The sequence below is a fragment of the Cavia porcellus genome, unplaced genomic scaffold, assembly GCF_034190915.1.
Source record: "Cavia porcellus strain 051 isolate PalLab524CR breed Dunkin Hartley unplaced genomic scaffold, mCavPor4.1 scaffold_19, whole genome shotgun sequence".
NCBI lineage: Eukaryota > Metazoa > Chordata > Mammalia > Rodentia > Caviidae > Cavia > Cavia porcellus.
The window spans coordinates 63,962,001-63,988,798 of record NW_026947502.1 but is presented as its reverse complement, the minus strand read 5'-3'; the positions used below and the strand labels follow the sequence as shown (position 1 = coordinate 63,988,798).

Sequence of the window (26,798 nt, the reverse complement as noted above, 5' to 3'; positions counted from 1 at the left end):
ATATCAAGGCTGTGCAGATCTGGGAGGCTGGTCGATGTAGCTGGCTACTGGTGTAGAGGTTTTGCAATTTGGCCACGCTGCCCGGGAGGACTCCAGGCCAGCATGATAATCCTAAGACCTCGAGTGGTAAAGGAGGCTCCCGTTGTACCCCGTCTTTGGTGTCCTTGGAGTGAGGGGCTGGTCAGTGAAGATCGTTTTGCAGGATTTCTGTTGAGTCTGTTTAGTCACCCCAAGAGGCTACACTGAGCTGAACAGGCGCGATCTGTCGGTTCTGTGTCCTGGAAGTGGCGGCTTTTGCTGTATTTTGCTATTTAGGTAGCCTGAGCTATGTAATGAGGTAGGACCCTCTGAGCAGATGGCGTCCTCTTTCTTCTGCCTGGAAAGTACCTGCCAGGTGCGCTCACGGTCCTGGAGAGGAGCGGGGATAGCGGGGCAGTGCTCAGGAGTCGCCGCACACCCTGGGGCGGGATCTGGCCGTGGGCGGGGCTCTGTCGGCGGGCGGGGCTGGCGGGGTGGGGGGGGGCTGTGCAAGCGGTTCCGGGGGAAGGCTGGGCGGGTTCCGGGGGGAGGGTAGGTGGAGCTAGGGCTGGCTGGTTGTTTGGCGTTTCTAAGAGCAAAGTGCCAGACCCAATGAAGGCTGGGGTGCCGCGCGGGCTCCGCCAGGTGGTGTGCTTGCGGCTCGGGAACCTTTCTTGCCGATGGGCCTCCGGGACCCAGCCGAAGGCCAGCAAATCAGGGTAAGGCGAGCACGTGGACCAGAGGAGCTGAGTGCGAATCGGGTACTACCCGTGCGGGAGGGTTACACGCTCTTGGATCCCCCCCCCCAATCTCAGGTGACCTGAAGAAGGGCAAGCCACACCACACCAGGTATTAGTGACTTGCAGAATTCTGGAACCCAAACCTGTCCAGAGTGACGGGCCTTTCGCTCCTTGTGCATCCCCGCTGCAATGCCTTAGGTTTAGTACTGGGCTCCAGTCTGGATTCTCGGGTTTCCAGGTCAGTTCCCAGCGATTCTCCTACTGTGCCTGCGCTCACTGACCTGGGACCAAAGCGTCCAGCGCACACCCCAGGCCTCTAGCTTGCTGGAGTGTTATTGGCTCAGGGAACGTAGTTGAGATACTGTGCTTCCAAGTCGCAGCCTCACTGCCTGCACGGAGAGGTTGCCTCAGGTGTCCCTACAGCCAGTAGAGTTTACTGGTTGTCACTTAGTGCCCCGATGGTGGTGCCTCACAGTGACAGTGCTGTGCTATCACTGCAGCCTCTGCCTGAGGGAGCTCGAGAACCTCTGAGAGTGGGTAGGGAGGCAAGGCCTCCAGGCTGGGTGGGGATCCCAGATGGTGCTATTCCCACCAAAGTGCAGGCAGATGCTTCAGGAGGAGCCGTGGGGTGTGGTTGCACAGGCACAATAGGAGGCAGGAACTTGCTTCTGATGGCAGAGCTTGGTGTCCCCATCTGAAGGGGCAGATGAAGGCCTCCACAATGCAGCACCCTACGCTCTGCCCAGTTGGTGGCCAGCAACTTGTTTAACCTTGATCTCAGTGTCCTTGTCAGGGAAATAGGGGTGCTGGCAGAAACTACCTGTTGGCTTTAGTGACAAGCATTACTGTCAGTTCAGAGTCTTGCTTTTGGCATTTTGTCGCACACTGGGGGCCGGGATGACTCTTGGTGGATCTATGAGAAAGCATTTTAGTTTAATTCTTAGTGGCACCTGCAGTCAGTGCCACCCTGGTATCCTGGAGTAAGGTGGGTGGAGCTATTTAACACCATAGAACCTGTGAGACCAACAGCACTGTCTCTGACTCATGAAGGTCTTTGGATTCAGTGGGCCCCCCCTCGTGTTAGAAGGTAGTTTCTTTTAGAAGTGGCTTGTCAGTTAAACGTGTCCAGGTCTTTCTTGCCTCGAAGAATTAAATATGACAAGCCAAGAATGCAGACAGTGCCAGAAGTTTATTTCAAAGTGAGGGGTGGAGGAGTCAGTGGCTCTGCAGCGCGAACTTGGGCCAAACAAGAGAAGAGTCTTGTAATTAGCAGGCCTCGTTTATTTCCTGAGCCAGCTTGGCTGTAGTTTTCATATCTTACCTCCTATTCCACTCCTTCTTACATGCGTACCCTACCCACCATGGCAATGTCCAGGCTTCCAAGACCTGGCCACCATTCTGTGAGTGGACTTGGGAGGCGTCAATTCATCACTTCTAGGTAGGACTGCTATGCCGGCAGCTTCCAGCCTCAGGGAAGCTGATGATTGCCCTGCGATTCCGGCCCTGCCCTGACCCTGTCCTTCCTCTCCCTCATCCCTCAGAGCATAGATACCGTATCACAGAATTTGTTTAAGAGTTCCTTTATACCACCTTAGAATGCCCTTAAGCCCACTAGTTTTGTTTTGTTTGGGTTTTTGATACAAAATTAAAACATTGGGGATTTGATTTAAAAAAATCAAACCCTGGAGTGTTCTCAAATCACTCTTCTTGAGACAATCTAAATTTTCCAGATGGAATTTGAGATCCTCCTGCCTCAGCCTCTCTCAGTGCTGGGATTATAGGCGTGTACCACTACTCCTGGATAATCTCAATAGTTTGAAGTTTGTCAGCTCTGCCTAAATCATCTTCACTGTTCGCTGTTCTTCCTTACCCTCCCCAGTGCTTCTCTGCAAAAGTCAAAAAGTCCCTTTCAGAATGTCTCTTGCTCACATCCTTCCCTTCTTATACCACCAGAGACTTACTTCCACTCGTGAGGCTACCAGGCCTAGTGCAGGGAGGGCTGCTAAGCTCGGAGGCCCAGGCATCTGTCTGGCCTTTTTTTTTGTCTTTTTCCTTTTTATCGGTACTGGGGATCGAACTCACGACTGCCTGCTTGCTTAAAATCCATTTTATTTCAAAGAGAAAAAACAAACAGAAAATAAAGCAGAATTCCAAAATATGTCAGGCAGGGGCAACAATGCTCCTTGTCATTCTCAAATCATACCTAGAGCACAAGACATCTGCATTCAATTGTCTGAGCAATATCAGCACAGATCTCTCTCTTTAGTAAATTCAGAGAAGTCAGTGTAACTGTTTTAACTAGCTTTATATATATATATACACAAACGCATACACAGTGTTTTTTTTCAGCGTCTTACTAGTGAGACAGTACTATGTTTACATATGTGTCATTTATGAGAGTTGCATTCATTTACCTATAAAAGTCTCCAGTTTGTTCTCTATGGCTGAGTAGTACTCCATTGTATAAAAATACCACATCTTTTTTATCCATTCGTCAGTGGATGGGCATGTAGGTTGTTTGCAAGATCCCGCACAAAAATACAATTGTGCTGCTATAAACATGTATGCACATATAAAGCTGTGTATGATTTTAATTCTCTTGGGATGACACCCAGAAGGGGAATAGCTGGGTTGAATGGAACCTCTATTCCTAGTTTTTTAAGGAATCTTCACAATGCTTTCCACAGTAGTTGCACCAGTCTAAACTCCTACCAATGGTGGAGAAGGGTTCCCTTTCCCCCACAGCCCCTCTGAAGTGGGTTCATAAACAATATAGGAATCCAAGCAGCTAAACTGATAAATTTCAAATTCAATTAGCTGAGCTCAGTGACTGCTCGTGTAGACCCATTTCAGTCTCACCAAGTGGCCCTGAACTGCAAAGTTACAAAGCTTTTAAACAGAGAACCACAAAAAGACATCCTGTTGGAAACAATTCAGCTAGAATCTTAATTAATTTTTGGTTGACACCTGTATCCTGCTCCTTTGTTGAGCAGCTTAATTTTTCTCCTGTGGGTACAACTCATTCTGCTTTTCTCAGGGATCTTATACCCTGAGTAATTTTCCATTTTCCTGGGTCAAATACAGGGCGCTAGTTAAATGCAGAGCTCAAGATGGCATCAGTTATGCCAAGATACAAGACCTCCAGCATTTATTATTGGTTGGTTCCTTGCTAATAGCCATTCTTTCCAGGGATGGAATCTCACATTGTTTTAATTTGCATCTCTTTAATACTTAGTGATATTGAACATTTTTTTCACATATTTATCTGCTGTTCGTATTTCTTCATCAGAGAAGTGTGTATTCATCTTAGATGCCTATTTTTGGATTGGGTCTTTAACTCTGGGAGGACTGATTTTTCTGAGTTCTTTATATGTTCTCGATAGTAATCCTTTGAGGTACAGCTGGCAAACATTTTCTCCCACTCTGTTGGTGGTTTCTCTTGTAGTGCAAAAGTTTCCAATAGGGTGAGATCCCAGTTGTTGATTCTTGTTTTTTAATCTTTTTTTTTGGGGGGGGGTACCAGGGGTCAAATTCACAACTACACGTTTGAAAGGCTGGTGCTTATGCCACTGAGCTAAATCCCTGACCCCTAGTTATTGATTCTTTGTGATAGTTCCTGTGCAATTGGGATTTTGTTCATAAAATCTTTGTCTGCACCAGTGTCTTTTTAAGATTTTTACATACTCTATCTGCCAGCAGATTTAATATTTCTGTTTAATTATTGAGATTTTCATTTTATTTTTAAAGAAAATAAAACCTAGTAAAATAAAACAGAATAAAGCCAATCAAGACAAAACAGTATTAAGGACTTTAAAACAATAGGAAATTAACAGTGGTTACCGTGATGGCTTTTGTCTTAAAATAGCTGCAGATACCTTTAGATGTAGTAAAAAATCAGACAAAACAAAACAAAAACAATTAAAAAATCAAACAAAACAACAGAATGGAATCAATCAAAACAAAACAATGAATGCAATAAAGAACTTTAAAACAAAATAAGAGTAAGTCCAAAATGGCTACCATAATGTATCTTGCTATCTTTGAAATAGCTGCCCGTGCCATTGTATATAATAAAATCAGACAAAACAAAACCAAATAAAACCTGACCCAGTAAAACAATAAAAATGATAGAGGACTTCAAAACAAGATGATAGGGAGTTAACCATGCCTACCACCTGAGGGGATCCCTCATAGAAGCTATATTGTGTACTGTTCTCCCTTGAATAGATGATCAGACTTCAAAGTGAGTAAAACCCTAAATACTGCAAACATTAGATTGTACTTTACCTCAGTAGCTATAATTCCAGCCTGTGTTTTTCCAGATCAGCCAGTTGCTTACAGTGGCAGGGATGGCAAGGGTTGACTCTTCTTGGTTCCCAGCCTGTGTGCCCAAAGGGGCTGGCATCTGGCTGTACCCCCAGAGGTCCACACATGGCACCAGTTTGCAAGGAGGGCTTGCTTCTTGGTGACTTCTTGTTCTCTTCCCCTGCAGTCCGTGTATGGCATTATTGAGATTTTGGGTCCATTTTGATGTTAGCTTGGTGCATGGTGAAAGATACGAGTCCAGTTTTAATCTTTCCAGCACCATTTATTGAAGAGGCTGTCTTTCTTCCAGTGAATGTGTTTGGCACCTTTGTCAAAGATAAGGTGGCTGAATGTCTGCTGGTCTTTGTGCCTGGGGAGGAATTGTCATCTCTCTTTCCACTTCCACCATGCGGTGTACCCTTTCCTTTGTACTCTGCTGCCTGTGTTGGGACTGCTGGGACTGCTCCTCTTGCCTCTAGTGACGGTGCGGGATTCAGGTGACAGGGAGCCCTGCCTCCAGGCTCCTAGGGGTTTCAGGATCTGGTTTGTTTTGTTTTCTCCCTGCGGTTCCTTGGTATCTGTGTGACCCCTGGGCCTAGCACGTTAATGGCGACCCGGGGCAGACCTGTGTGAACAGATGATGGCTGAGGCAGGGTTAAAATGTGATGTGACCTCATGATGGATTGTGTCTGTTTGTCTCCAGGATCAGGTTTGTCTTGGCTTAGAAAGATCTGGGGACAGAATGAGGGGATGCCTCACGGGAACATGGTGCTGTGTTGGTGCTGCCCATGCCCCACCCACTCCAGGGGCTTCCTGCCTCCCCAGGGCCCTCCCTCCCTTGTGGGACCACAGGTGTGTCCCTGTCTCCCTGTGGGCTGTACCACCTGTGTGCTCTCCCAACTCTCAGCTCATCGAAAACAGGGGTCTCCAATCACAGCCACACTCTACTTGCCACATGATGTGGACACATGGAGTGGTCTGCGGGACCCTGTCAAAATGTTCTAGAGGATTCTAGGCCATTAATGGTGACTCTGAAGGGCCATTAATGGAGAGCCCCTGAGCCTTGGAGAGGAGTGTTTCTTGGACCCTTCCACTCATCCAGGCTCGTCGGACTCTGTCTGGGAAGCTCACCTTGTGCCAATTCTGGTAGCACTCTCTGGCAGGCAGGCCCTGTACCGCTCTCTTGCCTGGCCTCGTCTTCCCCTCTGTGAGGTGCAGGTGCAGGCCTACCTGTGTCCCCTGTGGGAAGTCAGTGGGCTAACACAGAAGGCTGGCCCTGGTTGGCATGTGTGGGCAGCACTTGGCAGTCAGCCCTCTCTCTGCTGTCTTTTCAGGTTGGAAGAGAAGCAGCGCAAGGACAGAGTGAAGTGGAGGCAGCTGGAACACCGAGGCCCGTACTTTGCCCCTGCCTATGAGCCGCTTCCTGAGGAAGTGCAGTTCTGTTATGACGGTAGGACGCCAGGGCGAGGCTGCTCCTCTTGTGTTGGTCTGCTTCACCATGCCCCCACTGCGATCACCGAGCGCCTGCAGAACCTGCTGCAGCCTCCTCTCTGAATGGGGTCTGTGCACTGAAACCTACTGGCCTTCCCACAAGTGGGGTGCAAGGATGCCAGGAGCAGTGCAGGGGTCTGCTGAGCCTCCCCCAGAAACTGAGGGCAGCTTCAGGGTGCTGGGTTGAGGCCTCCAAGAGCCAAGATTGTGCTAGCAGGGCTGGGTAAGCAGCCTGTGGCTCTGCAGCCTTCTCTCTGCCCATTCTACCTCCTGAGTCCACCATGGCTGTGCACATCTGTGCCCAGGACCAGTGGTGGGTGAAGTAGCATTTCTATTGCTCATGGTACCTGATTGTGCATGTGTTGTATATGTCCAGATGTCCATGTGAGTAACAGTTATTTGATCCCATTGCATGTTTCCTCGGTGAGAAATGGAGTTAGTACTTTCTTTCTTTTTGATTTTTGATTTTGGTTTTGAGACAGGGTCTTGCTATGTATTCCAGGATGGTCTTGATCTCACTGGATAGCCCAGGCTGGCCACTAGCTCTCAGCAATCCTCCTGTCTCAGCCTTCTGCATGCTGGGATTACAGGCATGCACCACCATACCCGGCAGGATCAGTTGATTATGTATACACTTAGCTGCCTTTAGAGTCAGGACCTCAAGGGCCAGCTGGCTGCCTGCCCATCCCTCATGGAAGCTGCCCCGGGTCCTGGCCATCTACCCATTGCCTGGGAGTTCTACTTGGTATTATGCTGAGATTTACATGTTTCCATCCATTTTTGGCATTTCTGCTAAAAAAAGAAAAATTTGTCACCTCCAAGCCATGTCAAGCCATTAGCATGGTCAAATTCATTCACTCAGAAAGCACGCACATGGGCTGGAGATTTAGCTCAGCGGCATAAGTGCCTGCCTGGAAAGCATGAGGTTGTGGGTTTGATCCCTGGTACCAAAAAAACCACCACCAACAACAAAAAGCCACACATTCATCTACCTTCAAGCCTTTATTGAAGTTAGATACACATATGCACAAGCACATTGTTTTTCATATAGGCCTCTGTGTTTTTTGGGGGGATGGGTCCCAGGGATTAAACTCATGACATCTTGCTTACCAGGTAGGTGCTTGTGCCATTGAGCTAAATCCCCAGTCCAGGCCTCTGTTGTTAAAGATTGCTGCTATTGATCATGAATACTTTTTTCTTTATCACCAAACTAATACATAAGTATCTTTTCTGACATTTTGTTATAAAGACTTTTCAGTTGAATTTTCTTGTGTGCACACATCACCCAGTGTACTATTTTGCTCCTAGGTGTCATCTCTTATATATCCCTCCACCCATCTCTTCAAGTCACGCTGACCTTATAATAAGGTGTGGGATGTCTCTGGTTGTCTGCAGGAAAGCCCGTGAAGTTGAGCCTAGCAGCTGAGGAGGTCGCCACTTTTTATGGGAAAATGTTGGATCATGAATATACAACAAAGGAAGTTTTCCAGAATAACTTCTTCAATGACTGGCAAAAGGTAGGCATCACCGAGTCCCCCAGAGGCCACAATCCCAATCTTGCCATCCCTGCAGCCATCCAGTTGGCAGTACCTGCCATGGTTGCCCAGTGTGACCTGGACTGAGGTGCACAGAGGGAGCAGAACCACGTCTGTTGAGCCCTTGAAGAGGAAGATTGGAGGAGGCCAAAAAGGGCAGTTTCTTCCCTCAGAAAACAAGCACTTGGTGTGCAGATTAAGGTGGTATTAGGTTTCTATCTTCTGCTTTTTATTTATTTTAATCTTTTTGATTCAATTGGGAATTGAACCTATGACCTTGCACATGGAAGACAAATACTGCCACCGAATTACATTCTAGAACTCTTTACTTTAAAAAATGAGTTACTTGTGAGCCTGGCTTAATCTCCATGTCCATCCTGGCTGGGTTTCCTGTGTATCCTCTGGCAGGAATCCTTGTACTCTCCCTGAGTTTTCTTTGCATACCTGTGCTTGTCTCTATGTTACTGTATATGAAGCATCTTCTTTACAAGTCTTTTATGTAAAGGAATACTGTTCATTTGCCCTTGTCCCATATTCATCACACTGGGTCATTTCCAGCTTTGGCCATTGTATTTAAAGCTGCCGTGAACACTCCTACCTGAGTTGGCGCACAAACACTTGCAAGAGCCCCCTCATAGACTTGGGTCACAGGCCACACATGCAGCCACTTACTGGAAACCATTAGGCTGGGCTGGCTACATGCTTACCACATGCACAAGGCCCCTGTGGTCTGTCATGGGCTGCCAGCGCATCCTGCTGTGGTTGTCATATGCATTTCCCTGATTGCAACAATATCAAACCTTTTGTGTGTCACTTAGACATTTTCTTCTGTGGATTTTTGTCTGTTTAAAAAAAAAAAAAAAACTGAGCCTCTTCCCTGTTCTTTCCAAGTCCTTTGCTGGATGAGTGTTTATTAGGCTTTTTGCAGTTCAGTCTGGGCTTGAACTCATGTAGCCCAGGCTGGCTTCAAACTCATGGCCATCCTCAGGTCTCAGTCTCCTGAGTGCTGAGATTACAGGCATGCACTACCACGCCTGACAGTTTTTTGAGATTGCTAGATGAGCAGAAAATATTAATTTAAATTATCAGTTACTCAATTTATCAGTATTTTTATGTCTTGTCTCTGTGTGTGTGTGTGTCTAGAAGTATAATTTGCAAAATATATTATGGCAGCTGTGGCCTACATTTTTATTCTCTTAAACATCCATGGGAGAAGATGTATATCATTTTCTTGTTATGGTTTGTGTTTTTGGTGTTGTGGCTAAGAAGTCTTGCCTAACCCATGGCCACAAAGATTGTTGCTGTTTTGTTGTTTCTTAACAGTACCTTCTGTGCTGTCTGTACTTGAACTCTGGCTTGTCACTGTCACTAATTTTTACATGATTGTGATCAGTACGGAAATAGTGTAATTTTCCCCCCACTGAACAACAGTATTGTATTTGCTTTTCCCTATTGTTGTGTAGTCATTATACTATTTTCTACTGTGGTTTGAATTTTATTGTTGTTGTTGTTGTTTGAGATGGGGACTTGCTATGTAGTTCAGGCTGACCTTGAACTCTCTGTGTAGCTCAGGCTGGCTTTGAACTTGTGGCAGTCCTCCTGCCTCATCCTCCAGAGTGCTGGGATTACAAGTATGCGCCACTATGGCTGCCCATCCAGCCTGTGGTTTCAGTGTTTGTCCTATTGGAACTGAATTGCCCATGCAACAATATTAAGCAGTGAGGTCTCTAGGAGATGTTTATGCTGTGCGAGCTTTGCAGTATGGGGTAGAATTCATGCCTAATGAAGGGCCAGAGGGAAGTAGCCAGGCCTATGTCCACTGTCCCTCCTGCTGAGTGAGGACTTACTGTCTAACATGCTAGCATGGGCTCTGCAGTCTTAGCTCCAGAGAGTGGAGCCATGACCTTGCACATGCTAGGCGTGGCCTCCCCAGCTTCCAGAACCCTGAAAAACACATTTCTGTTATTTTATTAAATAATACTTTATTAAAGCAGCACACATGGAATAAGACATTTTTTAATTAGTTTCTTAATATTCCATTGAATGAATTTGCTATAATGTATTAGTGTTTTCTGGATTATTTCTTTCTCTAATTGTCTCTTATGCTGTAATTATCATCATTACACTGGTGTTGAATAATTTATTTAAGATAGGATCTCAAAAGTAGAATTACTAGGTCAGAGGTTTTAGCCATTTTTATTATTGAAATGTTGCAGGATTGATTTTGCAGCGCTGTGTTCTCAGCCATCCCCACCGAGTCCCCCCTGCATTCCCAAAAGGGAGCGGGGCGCAGGGGTAGCCGGACTCCACTGTACCAAGGTGCTGAGGTCTGAGGGGGGCAGTGGTATTTGTTACTGGGTTCTGGGGCCTGGGAATTTAGCTCAGCGGCACAAGTGCCTCCTTGTTACTGGATTCTGTGAGTGGGCTAGGATCTGTTGTTAGTGAGCTCTTTTTTTCTTTCTCTTTTTCTTTAAATCTTTTATTTCAAAGAGAAAAAACAAAAACAAAACAAAATTTCAGAACTCGTCAGTCAGGGGACAACAATGCTTCTTGTCATCCCCAAATCATTTGCTTGGAGCACAAGACATCTGCATTCAATTGTCTGATACCAGCACAGATCTCTCTTTTCAGTGAATTCAGAGAAATCATACATACATATACATTTACACATACACATACATACACATATACATGTTTCTTTCAGCTTCTTACTAATAGACAATGTGATGTTTATACCTGTGTGTCTGATTTATTTCATTTACGAGTATGGTCTCAAGTTGCATCCATTTACCTATAAAAGTCTCCAGTTTGTCCTTCTTTATGGCTGAGCAGTACCCCACTGTATAAATAGTGATATTTATCCATTCCTCAGTGGATGGGCATTTTATTGTTTACAAGATCTAACTTTTTTTTTTTGTATTGGGGATTGAACTCATGACCACACACTTGCCAGGCAGCTATTGAGCTAACTCAGGCCCAAGATCTAACTATTACAAATTGTGCTGCTATAAACATGGGTGCATATATAAAGCTGTTGTATGATGTTTTTAATTGTTTTGGGAAGATACCTAGAGGGGAATAGCTGGGTGGAATGGGACCTGTAGTCCTAGTTTTTTGAGGAATCTCTGCACTGATTTCCACAGTGGTGCACCACCAGTTTACACTCCCACCAACAGTGAAGAATGGTTCCTTTTTCCCTCTGGCCCCTCCAGCATTTATTATTGCTTGATTTCTTGATGATGGCCATTTTTTCCAGGGTGAGGTGGAATATCTCTCTCTGTTGGTTTTATTTATTTATTTATTGTCTTTTTCTTTTTTATCGGTACCAGGGATCGAACTCATGACTGCCTACTTGCAAGGCAGGTGCTTATGCCACTGAGCTAAATCCCCAGCCCCCCTTTTTTTGTATTTTTGAGACAGGGTCTTGTCATGCGGTTCAGGCTGGCCTTGGGCTCACTTCATAGCCCAGGCTGGTCTCTAGCTTGCAAACATTTCTCCTGCCTCATCCTCCCAAGTGCTGGGATTACAGGAGCACACCACCACACCCATCTCAATGTCGTTTCAATTGCATCTCTTGAATGCCCAGTGATGTTGAATATTTTTTTCACCTCTTTATTTGTTGTTTGTATTTCTTCATCTGAGAAGTGTGTATTTATCTCAGATACCCATTTTTGAATTGGGTCTTTAAATTTGGGAGAGCCGATTTTTTTTTTTTTTTTTTTTTTTTTAGTTCTTTATAGAAATTTGTCTGAGTTACACCTGGCAAACATTCTCCCACATTGTGGGTTGTCTCTTCACTCTGTTGGTGGTTTCTCTTGCTTGCAAAAGCTTTTCAACAGGGTGAGATCCCAGTTGTCGATTCTTTGTGATAGTTCCTGTGGAGTTGAGGTTTTGTTCGTAAAGTCTTTGCCTTGATGTCTTCAAGAGTTTTAGCTATTCTATCTTCTAGCAGATTTAATGTTTCTGTTTTAATGTTAAAATTTTTGATCCATTTCAATGTTAGCTTGGTGCCTGGTGAAAGATATGGGTCCAGTTTTAATCTTTGGCTTAGAGCAAGTTTTTCCAACACCATTTATTACAGAGGCTATCTTTCTTCCAGGGTGTGTATTTGGCATCTTTGTCAAAACAAGGTGGCTTAATGTGTCTGGAGTTGTTTCTGCACCTTCTAATCAGTTCCATTAATCTTTGGGTCTGTTTTTTTTTTTTTGCCAATACCACACTGTTTTTATCACAGTAGCTTTATAGTGTAATTTCAGGTCAGGGACTGTGATGCCCTGTCTTGTCTTTGTTACCCAGGATTGCCTTTGCTATTCTAGGTCTTTATGGTTGAATTTTAGGATTGTTTTCCTCTAATTCTGTGAGATATACTGTTGGAATTTTGATTGGAATTGCATTGAATTTGTATAATAGTTTTGAAAGTATGGCCATTTCCACTTCTACCCAAGAGCATGGGATATCATTCCATTTTCTAGTATCATCTTTGTATTTTTCAGAGTGCTGTACTTTTTCAGAGTACTGTAGTTTTCAGTGTAGAGCTCTTTCACGTCCTTCTTTGGATGGATTCCTAGGTATTTCTTTTTTACTTTTTTTTTTTTGGTATCAGGGCTCAAATTCACCACCTCACACTTGTTAGGCAGGTGCTTGTGCTGCTAAGCTAAATCCCCAGCCCAGTATTTCATTTTTGGATATTACTGTAAAAGTAATATTTCTCTCTCAGTGAGTTTGTTATTCATGTACCGAAAGCCTATCGATTTTTGACTGTTGACTTTGTATCCAGCTACATTACTGAGTTTGCTTATGAAATCTAGAAGTCTTTTGGTGGAGTTTTTGGGGTCTTCTAACTACAGTATCACATCATCTGCAGATAATGACAGTTTAACTTCTTCCTTTCCCATCTTTATACCTTTTATTTCTTTCTCTTGTCTAATTGCTCCAGCTAACGTTTCCAGGACTATGTTGAACAAGAGTGGAGACAGTGGACATCCTTGTCTTGTTTCTGATTCTAGAGAGAAAGCTTTCCGTTTTTGTCCATTTAGTATGATGTTGGTTGTTGGTTTGTTGTAGATGGCTTTTTCTTTTAGATGGCCTTTATCAGATTGAGAAAATGATCATCCATTCCAATTTTCTGTAGAGGTTTTTTTTTTTTTTTAAATCATGAATGGGTGCTGGACTTTGTGAAAAGCTTTTTCTGCATCTGTTGAGAAGATCATATGATTTTTGTCCTTGGTTCTGTTAATGTGGTATATTATATTTTTGGATTTATGTATGTTGAACCATGCTTGCATCCCTGGGATGAATCCCACTTGATCATGGCATATGATCTTCTTGATGATTTGTTGCAGTCTGTTTGCCAGTATCTTATTGAGGATTTTTACATCAGTGTTTATTAGGGAGCCTGGCCTGTGATTCTCTTTTTTCGTTGAGTCCTTCTCCGGTTTTGGTATCAAGGTAATGCTTGATTCTAGGAATGAATTTGGAAGTACTGCTTCCCTTTCAGTTTCATTAAAGAGCTTGAGAAATAGTGGTTTTAGGTTTTCCTTAAATTTGCCTACGGGAATTATAGGTGTGTGTCACCACGCCCAGATCTAGAGGGGTCTCTTTCACCAGGAGTGTGGTGTGGGGTGTGGGTATCCTTGCATGAGGGAGGATGTGGTGTTTGTGATGTCTGTCATTTCCTGAGCCAGGCTCAGAGAATGCACATCAGAGTCTATGAATCTGAAGTTCTGTGCTGAGGACATATCCTATTCCCTAACGGTTCCTGTCAGTCCTGAGTGTGCTATGTATGTGAGCATGAAAGCTTTGCATGGGTGCTGGATATGTGGTACTGTCCCCAGACAAGGCCATGTGACTTGTTCAGAGTACTCCTAGGAGGAAGCACTTGGACCTCAACTTGCCACTCTTCACCTAAGCCTCTGGCCCGACAGGTAGTAGAGGCTAATAGTCTACTGAGATGACCTTGGCACTCTGTCCAATGCCCCTACTTCTGTGGTGTCATGGAAGCTTATGGGTTGGGCTCCTAGCCTGGGACTCCCCATGCCACAGGAAATAAGAGCACATCACATACAATAAGAGCACATGCTCCTGTTTTGGTGCAGGAAATGACAGTAGAGGAGAGATGCCTCATCAAGCACTTGGACAAGTGCGACTTCACAGAGATCCACAGGCACTTCATAGACAAAGCTGCAGCATGGCGAGCCCTCCCCAGGGAGGAGAAGCAGGTTGGATTGCTTGGAGCACTGTGAGAAGTGGAAGTGGTTGGTCGGCATGAGTACAACCAAGCAAGGCCAAGTGCAAACACAAGACCTCAGGGAAGCCCCTCAAAAACTTTCCTGGACAAGGTGCCCTTGGAGGATGTGTCCAGGCCTAGCCCCTGTTGCATCAAGTTCTGGACACTTTGGAGTGAGACACCCTTAAATGTGCTCCAAATGTAGGTCCATTGCCCCAGAATATGCTTGAACATTGTTGTAGTGTTTGAAATATTGTGAGCAGTGTGGACCAGAGCAAGACTTTGGAGCACGGTTGGTCTCATGATGCTTCCTAATTCATGTACTCTTGAATTAGGAGAAACCCATTATTTCTTACATATCAACTTTGCAGACCCTCCTGGGAAGGATCATTCCTCCCCTAAGCCAGTGGTTGCAGGGGATTCAGGTTTATTCTAGAGCCTGCCTGGTTTTCCTCCTGCTGTGGGGACACACACTGTCTTTGTGGTGCGTGAGTGGTTTAGGTGCAGGGAAGGAGGGGCAGGCTCTGGGTTAGTACACAGAACTAACATGTTCTTCACTATTAATATCTATGTATGCTTTCATTAATTCAGAAGCTAAAAGAAGAAGCAGAAAAACTTGAGCAAGAGTTTGGCTACTGTATTTTAGATGGCCACCGAGAAAAAATAGGCAATTTCAAGATGGAGCCGCCTGGGCTGTTCTGTGGCCGTGGTGACCATCCCAAGATGGGGATGCTGAAGCGGAGAATCAGGCCAGAGGATGTGATCATCAACTGCAGCAGGTGTGTAGAGCAGGTTGCCAGGCTGAGCTGGGAGTGTGAGCTGGGCATGGGCTGGGTTCATGCTGGACTCTGGCCACCTGGCAAGCTGATCTTTGTCCTTCAGGTCTTCTGGGACAAGGACATGTCATGTGACATGCAGCTGGCAACACCACACACCACTCCCATGTATTGCTGTGGGCCTGCTACGGGTGTGGTGGGCAGTGCCGTTCTGCACTATGAGACTTCTCTGTGTTTTGTCAGGTTGAGCTTTTTCCCAGCCAGGAAGTTTCTTACACATTTTTAACATTTTTTTCATAATCAGGTTATGTTCATGGTCTAATAGTGGCTCAGGGTTTGAACTCCTGGTGAGAATTCTGCTGGTGCAGTGTTACTGTTATCTAAGGCCATGCAACCTGGGTGTCTGGCCACATCCTGCGTGAGCAGCCCCAGGTGGCCAGCTGGTGCAGTGCAGCTGTGTGGTCTGTGAGTCTGAGTGGTAGAGCTGGGGGCCTTGCTGGTGGCATCCAGTTCCTGATCTGAGCCCTGATCTTTATGTGCACATGGAGGGTGGGCTGGACAGCTGGTTTGGTCACAGCAGCTGAAAGGCTGTTGCTGAGGCCTCCCGATGAGGAGCCCAGCCACTGGTCATAGCCATTGGCCACAGTGTGGGATGGCTGCCTGGAGGTACTTGCTTTTCACGCACGTCCGAGAACAAAGGCTTTAAATGACATTTGGGTAACTTTTACTGCAGGGACTCAAAGATCCCTGAGCCCCCAGCAGGTCATCAGTGGAAAGAGGTGCGCTCAGATAACACAGTTACATGGCTGGCAGCGTGGACAGAGAATGTCCAGAATTCCATCAAGTACATCATGCTGAACCCCAGCTCCAAGCTGAAGGTGAGGGCATCTGGCCTTCCAGGAAGGTCCCCACAGCGTGCCAGTGGGCCCCTGTGCCAGTAAAGGAGGGTGTGGACGATGCCCCAATCTTCCAGTTCAGCCTTTCAAGCCCATTGTTTTACAGGAACATGGAGAGTTTCCTACTATTTTCTCTTTTCCCTCAGGGGGAAAAGGATTGGCAAAAGTATGAGACGGCTCGACGCCTGAAGGGGGTTGTAAATGAGATCCGCTCTCAGTATCGGGCCGACTGGAAGTCTCTGGATATGAAGAAAAGTCAGCGAGGGGTGGCTCTTTATTTCATTGATAAGGTATGGATTGGGGACCTCCTGCGTCAGGCAGAGGGGCAGTGGCAGAGATGGAGTCTCGGGCAGATAGAGGGGTATACGTGTGTGTGTGTGTGTGTGTGTGTGTGTGTGTGTGTGTGTGTGTGTCTGTGTGTGTCTCTGTGTGTGCATGTGTATACGCGTGTGTGTGCAGATAGAGGGGTATATGTGTGCATGTGTATATGCGTGTGTGTGCATACCCCAGTTGGTCTCCACCCTGGTCTAGCTGGCGCTTCGAACTGGAAATGAGAAGGAGGAGAGCAGAACAGCTGACACAGTGGGCTGCTGCTCTCTCCGCGTGGAGCATGTCCGACTACACAGGCATGCTAATGGCCACCAGCATGTCGTGGAGCTGGACTTCCTGGGAAAGGACTCAGTCCGCTACCATAACTGTGTGCCTGTGGAGAAGCCTGTGAGTACCCTTGTGGTCCTCCCTGTGCATGTGACCACCTGCTCTGTCTGGGTGTCTGTCGGTGTGGAGGAGCTGCAGAGGGAGCTGCGGCCTGCTTGCTGGTCTGTCTAAGGCTGGCAGAGCCCCATCTTACAGTGGCAGCGTGTTCCCCGTGCACAGAGGCACCACACTTGGGTTATCACCGCAGATGTTTATTGTTTCGCCTCAGGAGGTTAGCATTGCGGGGTGATGGGTTCTTTCTTGGGGGCTCAGGGAGAATCCATTCCCTGCCTCTCACTAATTCTGGTGGTGGCTCTTGATCTTGAACATCCCTGGCTTTGGCTCATGCTCATTCTCTGCCTCAGAGGAGAAACAACATATGATATAATGAGGAACTAGGACATAAAACTTGCATAAGCATCACCAGTGTGAAAACCTATATGGCGAAAAAAGCTACGAAGAGGAAAGGTTGGGGGAACAGGGCTCTCAGAACCTGGCAGCACAGTCAGGCTCCAGACTACCCGGGTCAGTGGCATTCTCCTTGGGAGGTGGCTGTGGGATGGTTCTTCCACTCAGGGTCACTGCCAGTGAGGGGGCTGGCTCTCACTGCACTGCAGTGAGGGAAGGTACTTTGCTTCTTTCCAGTCTCCTGCTACCCATCCAAGGGAGGTACAGGCCATTGTGTGGATCCCGGAGGGAGCAGTGGAGGCCATAAGCTGATGCCCACTGAACCAACTTGGCTCCCTTAGGAGACTGCATAGGCAAAATTACAGCGGAGGCAGGAACTGAGTGGCTTCTTCCAAAAGTGACCATAGGAGAGAGGTTGGACAGGGACCTGATGGTCTCCTGAGGCCCTGTGATGTTGGACTAGACCCATCTGGTAGAAGTCTAGTGCTGGTGACAGAGGAGGGAGCTGGGGTTTGGATGTTTGCTGAGCTTACCCAGCGGGTACAATGCTGTGCATTAACAGCAAATGAGTGACCACAGGGCCAAGGTGTGAAGGATGAAGATGCTGCCAGCTCCTGGGGAGTGGGCCTGACACTGCACTGGGATTGCCTCCCTTTAGTCCTGATGTGTCCTCTTTCCTGTGTTCATGAGGACCCTGTCTGCCAACGTGGGCCTCATGAGTCTTTTCTGTGTGTGGCTCTGGGTTCAGCTCTCCTCTCTTTCAGGTGTTCTGGAACTTGCAGCTATTCATGGCAAACAAGGACCCTGGGGACAAACTCTTTGACAAATTGACTGTAAGCCTACCTGCATTTTCCAAGCATTTGTGGACAGCAGGGAATAGAGTGGCAGTGCTGAGTCTCGGTCATCCTTGTCCCCAGCCAGGCCGTGGTAGTTTCTGTTCTGACTCAGCAGCTAGAGTTATTTTGCCTGGCTCCTCCAGAAAGTCAGGCATGGCCTGGGGAGAGCTTGTCTCCATGGAAACCATGTTGATGGGGTCCATCTCCTCCCACATGACCAGACCTCCAGCCTGAACAAGCACCTGCAGGACTCGATGGATGGGCTGACAGCCAAGGTGTTCCGTACCTACAATGCCTCTACTATTTTCCAGGAGCAGTTGCAGGTACTGACCAGAGGTGAGCAGGGCCCCAGCCCTTACATGAGTGAGCACAGAGCTCATCCTTGTGCCCAGGTAGGGTCTCCAGGAGGTGTCTAGAGATGGTGCCTCAGGTGTGTAGCCTGTCTTGGGTGAAGTGAGGGTGTATGTAGGGTGAAGTGAAGTGTATGTAGCTGCCTGATAGATGGAAGGCTACCCATGGCCCACAATGAGAGTGAGGCTGCCCTCCTGCTCAGCCCTGTCTTCCCATCCCTTATCACCTCCTTCCCTCAGGCCTGGTCTTATCTCTGGCCTCAGTCCTTTAAGGTTCCTAATAGGCCTTTGTACTGTCCTCCCCCACCACATGGCCTGACCTCTGGATCTCCAGCCCGGCCCCTTAGCCTCACCTCATTGTGCTGCTGCCAGCTTAGGACCTTCATCTCTACTCCATCGCTTAGACACTTAGTGGGGGCAAAATATACCTGACATCTGCTTCTTCCCCATAGCAGCAAAGATGCTGTAGGCCATGTCTACCATCTACACCTGTGGCCTAGCTTGGGAGACGGTTTAGCAGGTTTGCTCAGGAGATGTGAGGGAGGCCATTTGGTGCAGCATGAACTTACTTAGAACTGTTGAATCCAAGCTATCCCCACTGTACCCCAAGCAGGGTCATATACCCAAGCAGTGGTCCATGTGACTATGGGGACATCCCTGGAGAGTCAGGGAAGGTTCTACTGGTATTCAGGTGAGGGAGTCCCAGGCAGAGGAAAAGCTCTGAGGGGCCAAAGACCCTGGTCCATTTCCAGAGGTGTCTGTAAACCCTGCAGAACTAGCTGCCCTGATCTGGGGATGCCTACACTTGGCAGAGGGAGTGAGGGGAACAAATGACCACTTGGCCAGGTGACCTGAGGAGGGACCAAAGCACCCTGAGCCTCAGTTTCCTGACAGGAAAAGAGAAATGATGGTGGTGTTGCCAGGGGCAGCTAGGTGCTAAGTGCACTGTGAATAGGCCTCTGTGCTGTTGGAGCTCCCTGAGGGAGGGTCCCAACCGCACTGCACAGATGGATGTCTGGCCCTTTATTGGAACCCTCTGTGCTGTCAGGCTCTAAACTACCCTAGACGTTGAGATTTTTCAGCAGGGCCAGGCATATAGCTCAGTGGCATAGTGCCTGCCTCACAAGCACGAGGTTGTGAGTTCAATTCCTGGTACCAAAGGGAAAAAAACATATTAATCCATTTACCCTTGTTGAAAAACAGGCCAAAAAACAAAACAAACAACAAAAACCACAGAGATTGCCCAGGGACTAATCTGATCTGCTCTTCCTATAGCTCCACCAATAGGACAGAGCTGAGTTCCCAGGAAGTGCCTGAGTGGCTTTCTATCTCCTGAGCCTGCTCCCGAGGTTACACCACTGGGCTCATGGGGCTACTTTGGATAGTTCACTGACCCTTGACCTTCACTCTCTTATCCCCAAGAAGTCCTTGTGGAAGGGGCCTCCGTTTGCAAGGCCTTCAGAAAGGCTGAATGTGTAGAGTGACAGTGGCTGCTGTTTTTGCCTAGCTGAAGACAGTACAGCCGCCAAGATCTTAGCTTACAATCGGGCGAACCGGGCAGTGGCCATCTACTGCAACCATCAGCGAGCAGCTCCCAAGACCTTTGAGAAGTCAGTGCGGAATCTGCAGACAAAGGTAGGAGACCCCTGCCAGCCCCTACCATCCTTCTCACCATTGGTGGTGCTGCTGAGCTGCCCACAATGGACACAGGGGCAGTGTGACAGGCAGAGGTGCTTCAGCACCTAGTGTGGGGAATTGGGGCCATCAGGGGCCAGGTCCTGGTCAGGAGGTGGCTGCTCCTGCCAAGAGCTAACACCTCGGTGCAAACTGGCTCAGTTCAGGATAGAGCTGTCCTAGTGCTACCTCTGACCTTCATGTTGGGACATGGCCATCTTTCATCCTAGTCCAGGAAGGAAGGCTGAGAGGCGGGGCCTTGGGGCTGGAGGTGGAGCAGGTAATACAGTCAGGCTTGAGAGATCTTTTGGCCTCGTCCCATCTTTGGCCACAGGCTGGGTCAAGGCTGGCACTACAGGGCCCTTCTCAGGCTGCTCTCTGCTGGAGGCACCCTTTGACCCACAGCTGTGATGGCATTCCCAGGGCAGGGCCAGGTAGGACAGGGGCAGCCCTGTTTAGCCTCCTGTTTCTTTGCAGATCCAAGCAAAGAAGATCCAGATAGCTGAGGCCCAGGAGGAGCTGAGGAAGGCCGAGGTGGACCACAGAATCAAAGGGGATGGCAAGTCTAAAAGGTATGTGGGGGCCTGCTTCCTTGAGACCCCAAGGGCCAGCTATCCAACCTGAATGTACTTGGCCTTGGCTTTGAGCTTTCCTGTATGGACAATCTTGTTTTCCTAATCAGTTGTCATTTTCTTTTCTTTCTTCAAACACAAACTATATGACTGTGGAAGAAAGCAAAATAGTACGGAGCTTTGGGAGAGGGCTTTGCAGTAGCCCTAGTCTTGTGTCACAGGCCTGGAGGACGACTGGTTCTTCTAGGTTTTGTTTTGAGCAGCTTAGTTGAGAGATGATTTTCTTTTTTTTTTTGGCACCGAGAATTGAATTCAGGACCTTGGATTTGCCAGACAGGCGCTTATGCCGCTGAGCTGTGTCCCTGGCTGAGAGATTTCCACAGCATACATTTTTACCCATTTTTCAAAGTATAGAATTCTAAGGGCTTCAGTTACCAACCATTTGGCTTTAAAAGAAAAAACAAACCCATATCCATTAGCTCCTCACTCATTCCTGACCTGCTTCCCATCTCAGGTGGCCCACTCTGGACGTTTGCAGAGGTGTCTGTTCCTCTCTCACTGGGCATGGTGTTTTCCAGGTTCACTGGATTGTAGCATCTCTCAGAACTCCTTTTCTTATGGCTAGCAATACTGTTCTGTGGGTGGATGACCTCACGGTGTAACCACTTGCTGTCACTAGACACCTGGCTGCAGGGGGTGAAGCTCACTTGTTTTTATTCTCCTTTGGCAGATACTTAGGAGTAAAACTGCTGGGTCACCTGGTTATCTTAGTTACATTTTTGTTGCTGGGACAAAATATCTAACACCCACAAGTTAAAGGAGGTAATTTTTAGCTCACAGTTTGTTAAAGTTTTGGTCCATAGCTAGCTAGCTCCAAGGCAGGGTGGTATGGCAGAAGGGCATTGCAGAGAAGAAACAGTCCAGAGCAGAGCAGGCAAGAAGCAGCAGCCTGCCTTCCTTCTTATCCCCTTATATGCCATTACAATAGGCTATAAGCTTATTGATTAGTACCACCCACATCCATGGTGGGGCTTCCCATTACCCACACCCAGAACTATACTAAACCAATCAACACACTAATTTAACTATCACACCCTTCATCCATATTCACACACCTTTTATCCACATTCATACACCCCAGATCCAGCCACCTCTGAAAAGCCTCCCCTATGGCCACATGAGGGTCTGGAAGGGACATCTAGGTATAAGCTATAACATCTAGTAACTCTATGGTCATAAGTTGAAGATATTTTAGTTTCAGTAGAGATGCACCAGCTCACGTTTCTATCAGTGCTGTGTAAGGTTCTAATGTTTCTACATGATTGCTAATACTTCAGCTATGTCCCCTTGGTTTTGTTTTGTGTGTTGCTGGAAATTGAACCCAGGGGTTGGTCTACCACTGAGCTATACGCCAGCCATTTTTAGTTTTTGTGGTGAGACAAGGTCTTGCTAAATTGCCCAACTGCCTTATACTTGCAGGCTTCTCTGGGAGAAGTTTTAAAATTACTAAATCAGTCTCTTCACCTGTAACAGGTCTGAGAACTTTTCTGTTTCTCGTGAGTCAGTTGGTGGTCTGTGTGTCTTGAAGTTTGCCAGCTAGAAATCTGTTGGTGTCTGGTTGTCTGTTGCAGTCCCTGGTACCCTGAGAATTACCCTGTTCCCACTGCTGACTGCAGTGGTTATTGGGCTCTTGGTGGCTGGTGTCCCAAGGTGCAGAGGGGTGTCTTAGAAGTGGTAGATGTCACACAGCCCAAAGGGCACTGGATGAGGAGTGTGGCTGCCCCTACTCCTGGCTTCCATGGTGTTCCTGCTCATGCTGTCAGGCAGCCACTTTGAGTCAGCCCTGAGAAGATGGCACGTGGCAGTAGGGGTGCTGGTGCAGCCTTCAGCAGTAGCATTCTCACGTGCAATCCTTCCACACGTGGTCAAGGGCTTGCAGAGCAGACTCCTAGAAGACCGAGCTCAAAGTGCTTGTACTACAGTCATGACTGTCACGGGAAGGTAAGCAAAAGTTGAGGAGATTCCTGTTTTTCTCTCTCTCTCCTCTCTCAGTTTTCTTTTGGAGACAGGGCCCTGCTATGCAGTTCAGACTGGCCTTGCCTCTCTGTGTAGCCAGGGCTGGCCTCCCACTTGCAGTGATTCTCCTGCCTCAGCACCCTGCGGGTTGGGATTACAGGTGTGCACCATCATATCACACCTGTCCTCCTTTCTTCCTTTCCTTTTTTTAATGTGATACAAAGAGTTTTAATTTGGATTTTCCTGATAACTAATGCTTTTGTGCATCTTTTCTTTAATGTTTTGGCTGTTTGTATCTTCTCTTTCAAGGTAATTGCCCTAATCTTTGGTTTACTTTAAAAGGTTGTGTTATCTTCTCCTTATTAAGTATTATCTATATATTTTCTTTTTTTCTTTTTTCTTTTCTTTTTTTTTTTTTATCTTTTTGAGACAGGGTCTCACTATGCAGTTCAGGCTGGCCTTGAGCTCACTTTGTAGCTGAGGCTGGTCTTGAACTTACAACAATCCTCCTGCCTCAGCCTCCCGAGTGCTGGGATTACAGGCGTGAGCCACCATGCCTGGCTATCTATATATATTTTCCATACAAACTGTCAGATACATTTTGCAAATTTTCCCAGCACCATGTTTCGTTCTTTCTTTTGCTTAGAAGGCATTGTCCCAGTGTCCCCTGGGCCTAGTAAGAAGCAGCTGACAGATCACCATATCAATACCCTCTTCTTCCTGGGGACTTCCATTGGCTCTCAGCCGTGACTGAGTTGCTTGTGGCAGAGTATGAGAGGAGGGGTCGGGCTTCTGGGCTCATTCCACAAGTATTTCCCACCAGTATCTTGCCTCCCTGGGTGGACTGAAATGAGCTTAAGAGCTGCCAGAGCTTTATGCTGAAGATGGTGAGTCATGTGGTGGAGGGGTTCAGTCCCCTCAAGTCACCACCTGGAGGACACTGGTCTGCAGGTCATCCCAGGAGTGAGATGGGGCTGTTGCCATGTTAAGCCTTTGTGATAAGGAGTTAGTATTACTGCACATCACAGTGCCTTCCACAGGCGTCCATGCATCAGCCGTGTGTGGATAGAAGACAGCGCACCAGCTCCAAAACCTACAGCTACGTGCTAGATGCTGATGCCACCCCCAGGACTTCAGTTTATCATACCAGTTACTCATCTCCTGTTTTGCATGGGATTTCTTTGAAGGAAAGGGCCTCAGGCACACGATCTCTACTTTCACCCTTCATGTCTGGGAATAAGCAGTGCTGAGGGTTTTCTGTTGTGGTTTTTGATACTAGGCGTTGAATCCAGAGCCTTCACACTGAGCAACATCCTTGGCCTTTTTTTATTTATTTATTTTGAAATAGGGTCTCCCTAAATTGCTAAGTTGCCTGGGTTTGGCTTCATCTTTTAATCTGTCTCAACCTCCCAGAAGGCTGGGAATTATAGGCATGTATCACCACACTTATTTTGAGAGTTCTTTAATTCTGATTGGGGTCGTGTAGGTGATACCTTCTATGTCTGTAGTATTGAGAATGGTGACCCCTCCAAACTGTCTATGTTCTGTGTCCTGAGGCTGTGAATGTGGATCTTTGCAGTTGTGATGCAGTTAAGGATCTTGAGATGAGGGTAGTTACCCTGCTGTGGCTCAGTAATAATTATTCTGGGTCTGGGACTTTTTGGCGGCTGTTTCTTGGGCGCATTGGGGTTTGGTTTTGGTCTTTGATCCTGACAGGACTCCTTACCTTGCATGATGCCTGGAGAGGTTGATGGTAACCAGGAAGGATAATGGGTGGAACATGGAGAGAAGACATAGGGCAGAGGAGGCAGTGGTGGCTAGGAGCACAGTCTCCATGCCACTGTCCTCACATAGCACCTAGGCCCCCTTCTCTTCCACCAGAATCCTGGAAAAGAAGCAGAGGCTGCTGCAGAAGCTGGAGGAGCAGCTGGGCCACTTGAGTACCCAGGCCATAGATAAGGAGGAGAACAAGCACGTGGCCTTGGGCACATCCAAGCTCAACTACCTGGACCCTAGGATCAGCATTGCCTGGTACATCAACCTGTCCTGGGGTCCCTGTGGTAGGCCAGGTCTTTTCTGTGACAAGGATGTACCTGACCAGATGTCCTTGATGTTAAGCTCCATGCCCCAGGTCCTTCCTCCCCTGAGCTTTGGGATGGTTTGGGGTGGGACCAGCAATGGCCTGGAACATGAAGGCCAAGTGGCTGCTCAGCCTACTGGGAGTAGGAGGTGACGAGGGCTGACATTGTGGCTCAGGTATGAGATCTCGAGCCTCCCTGACACTGGGAGAGATGCTGCCCGGCTGGGTATTCAGCAGCAGGGGCAGGCTCCACACCAGGTCTCTGGTTTCTCTGCTGCCTGGCTTTGGAGTTGGATGGGATATGGAACTGATACCAGCCCCTCAGGCTGACACTGTCCCTGCAGGTGTAAACGGTTTGGGGTTCCTGTGGAAAAAATTTATAGCAAGTTGCAGAGAGCGAAGTTTGCCTGGGCCTTTGACATGATGGATGAAGACTTTGAATTCTGAATGATGGGACTGCACTAGAATTCTGCACGAGGCTGACTCACTAGCAGAGCAAAACTGGAGAGTTTTGCACAATAAAATATTCTGCAGGGTGTATGGTACTGTGATCTGGATCAAAGGCCTGGATGCAAGCCCTGTACTGGGAAGTAGCCCAGCTGGTCTTCTTGCTCATGACTGTGGCATCCCAGCCCAGCCTTCAGACCCATGGGACCTGCATGAGGAAAGAACAGACTGGGAACCTTGTAAAGCCGAGACTAGGCCTCGTCTTCTTTACGCTCCATTTCTGGAGAAGCAAACGCTGCCTCATGGCTCCACCCAGTGGTCACTTAGTCCTTATTCCACTCAGGCTCTCCAGAGCTTTAGTTTTTCGTGCCGGGAATGGTGCCCAGGGAAACACATGAGCATGCTGTGTTGTCAGTCTGGGCCACATAGGGAGATTCCTTCTCAGAAAAGAAAATATTTAACTGGCTAGTTCCTTTCTAATTGGCACACTTTTTTTTTGTTGGTTGGTTGGCATCCTCTTTGTTACCCTGAGTATCTGGTCTCAAAAGATTGTACCTCAGCCTCCACCATGACCCTTCTCCTCACCTGGCTTCTTCACCAGGGGTAAACCACACACGTAGGTTTTCCAAGCAGGGGGCTTTATTGTTTTCCTCACTGCCTACTGGATGAGGACCCAGGCCTCCAGATGCCTCTCTCTCAGCCTCATTTGGAGACCTGCACCTGCTGGTGCTGCGGGAAGTGTGAGCTGAAGCAGAAAATGTGGCCACACTTGGCACACCAGAAGGGCTTCTGGAGCGTGTGAACACGCCGATGTTCCTGGAGGAAAAAGCTACAGCTGAAGGCACAGCCACAATCCTGGCAGGTGAAGGGCCGCTCCCCAGTGTGCACGCGCTGGTGCTGCAGGTTGGGGCTCTGCTAAAGGCCTGGCTGCACTCCTGGCATTCGAATGGGTTCTGTGTGTGGTACATTCTGCGGTGTCAGACAATGTTGGAACTGTGGACAAAGGTCCTGCTGCAGTCGCTGCATGCATACGGTTGCTCACTAGTGAAGGTGCAGCAGTGCTTGACAGTGTCAGCATGCTGACCTCACTCAGTGCATCGTGGGTCCTCTCCTGTGTGCATTCACTGGTGCTGAACTAGGCTGAAGCTCTGCCACACTCCTGGCACACGTAGGGCCGCTACCTGCTGTGGCTCTGGTGCTGGACTGTATGTGCACTGTGGATCAAGGCTTTCTCACAGTCACTGTGCTCGAGCGGCCTCTGCCCTGAGTGTGTGTTCAGGTGATTCATTGCATCTGAGGAGCATGTGAAGCTCTGGCCACAGGTAAGGCTGTCCTTGGGCAGGACCCACCTTCCCAGCTATTTCTCTCCTGAGCACACTGTGTACCCACTTCCTTTCTGTCCTTCAGGTACCTCAAAAATACCCCTTCTGTGGGGCGTTTCTCTGGGCCTCTCTATAGCATCCCTCAGGGCCCCAAGAGACCCCTGAAGTGGTTCCGGCACTGCCTGTCTACCGTATCTGCCTGCTGGAGTTTTCTGATGGGTGCCCTGCTCTGCCTGCCCAGCGCTGGGGGCGGGGGCACAGCAGCCTGGCCACTCCATATCTGCTGGAAAGAGACATCAGACACACTCAGTTTTAGACTCCAAAAAACCACCATACAGTGCAGTGCTGCATGTGAATCTGCCAAGCTATGGTCATGATAGAGAAGTAGGAATAAAGTCACTTCTAGTGGA

The 26,798-nt window shown here is 47.7% G+C and overlaps 1 protein-coding gene across 11 annotated transcripts; it reads left to right on the top strand.

Annotated features, from left to right (window-relative positions):
- Top1mt (DNA topoisomerase I mitochondrial) lies at positions 1-26,798 on the top strand. Of its 11 annotated transcripts, none has more exons than XR_010041256.1 (14): positions 556-737; positions 6,398-6,513; positions 7,950-8,071; positions 14,185-14,307; positions 14,907-15,094; positions 15,825-15,969; positions 16,134-16,277; positions 16,519-16,704; positions 17,856-17,924; positions 18,149-18,263; positions 19,785-19,912; positions 20,429-20,523; positions 24,421-26,388; positions 26,474-26,798. XR_010041256.1 is itself a non-coding variant. In XM_003463720.5 (14 exons), the coding sequence occupies exons 1-14, from the start codon at positions 631-633 to the stop codon at positions 25,064-25,066; spliced, it is 1,791 nt and encodes a 596-aa protein (XP_003463768.1). In that variant the 5' UTR covers positions 556-630; the 3' UTR covers positions 25,067-26,798. The 11 variants fall into 11 exon arrangements, 7 of the variants coding, with proteins under 7 accessions (XP_063087238.1, XP_023418112.1, XP_003463768.1 ...); XR_010041257.1 differs by having other exon boundaries at positions 24,401-24,570; positions 24,964-26,798; XM_003463720.5 differs by having other exon boundaries at positions 24,421-24,570; positions 24,964-26,798.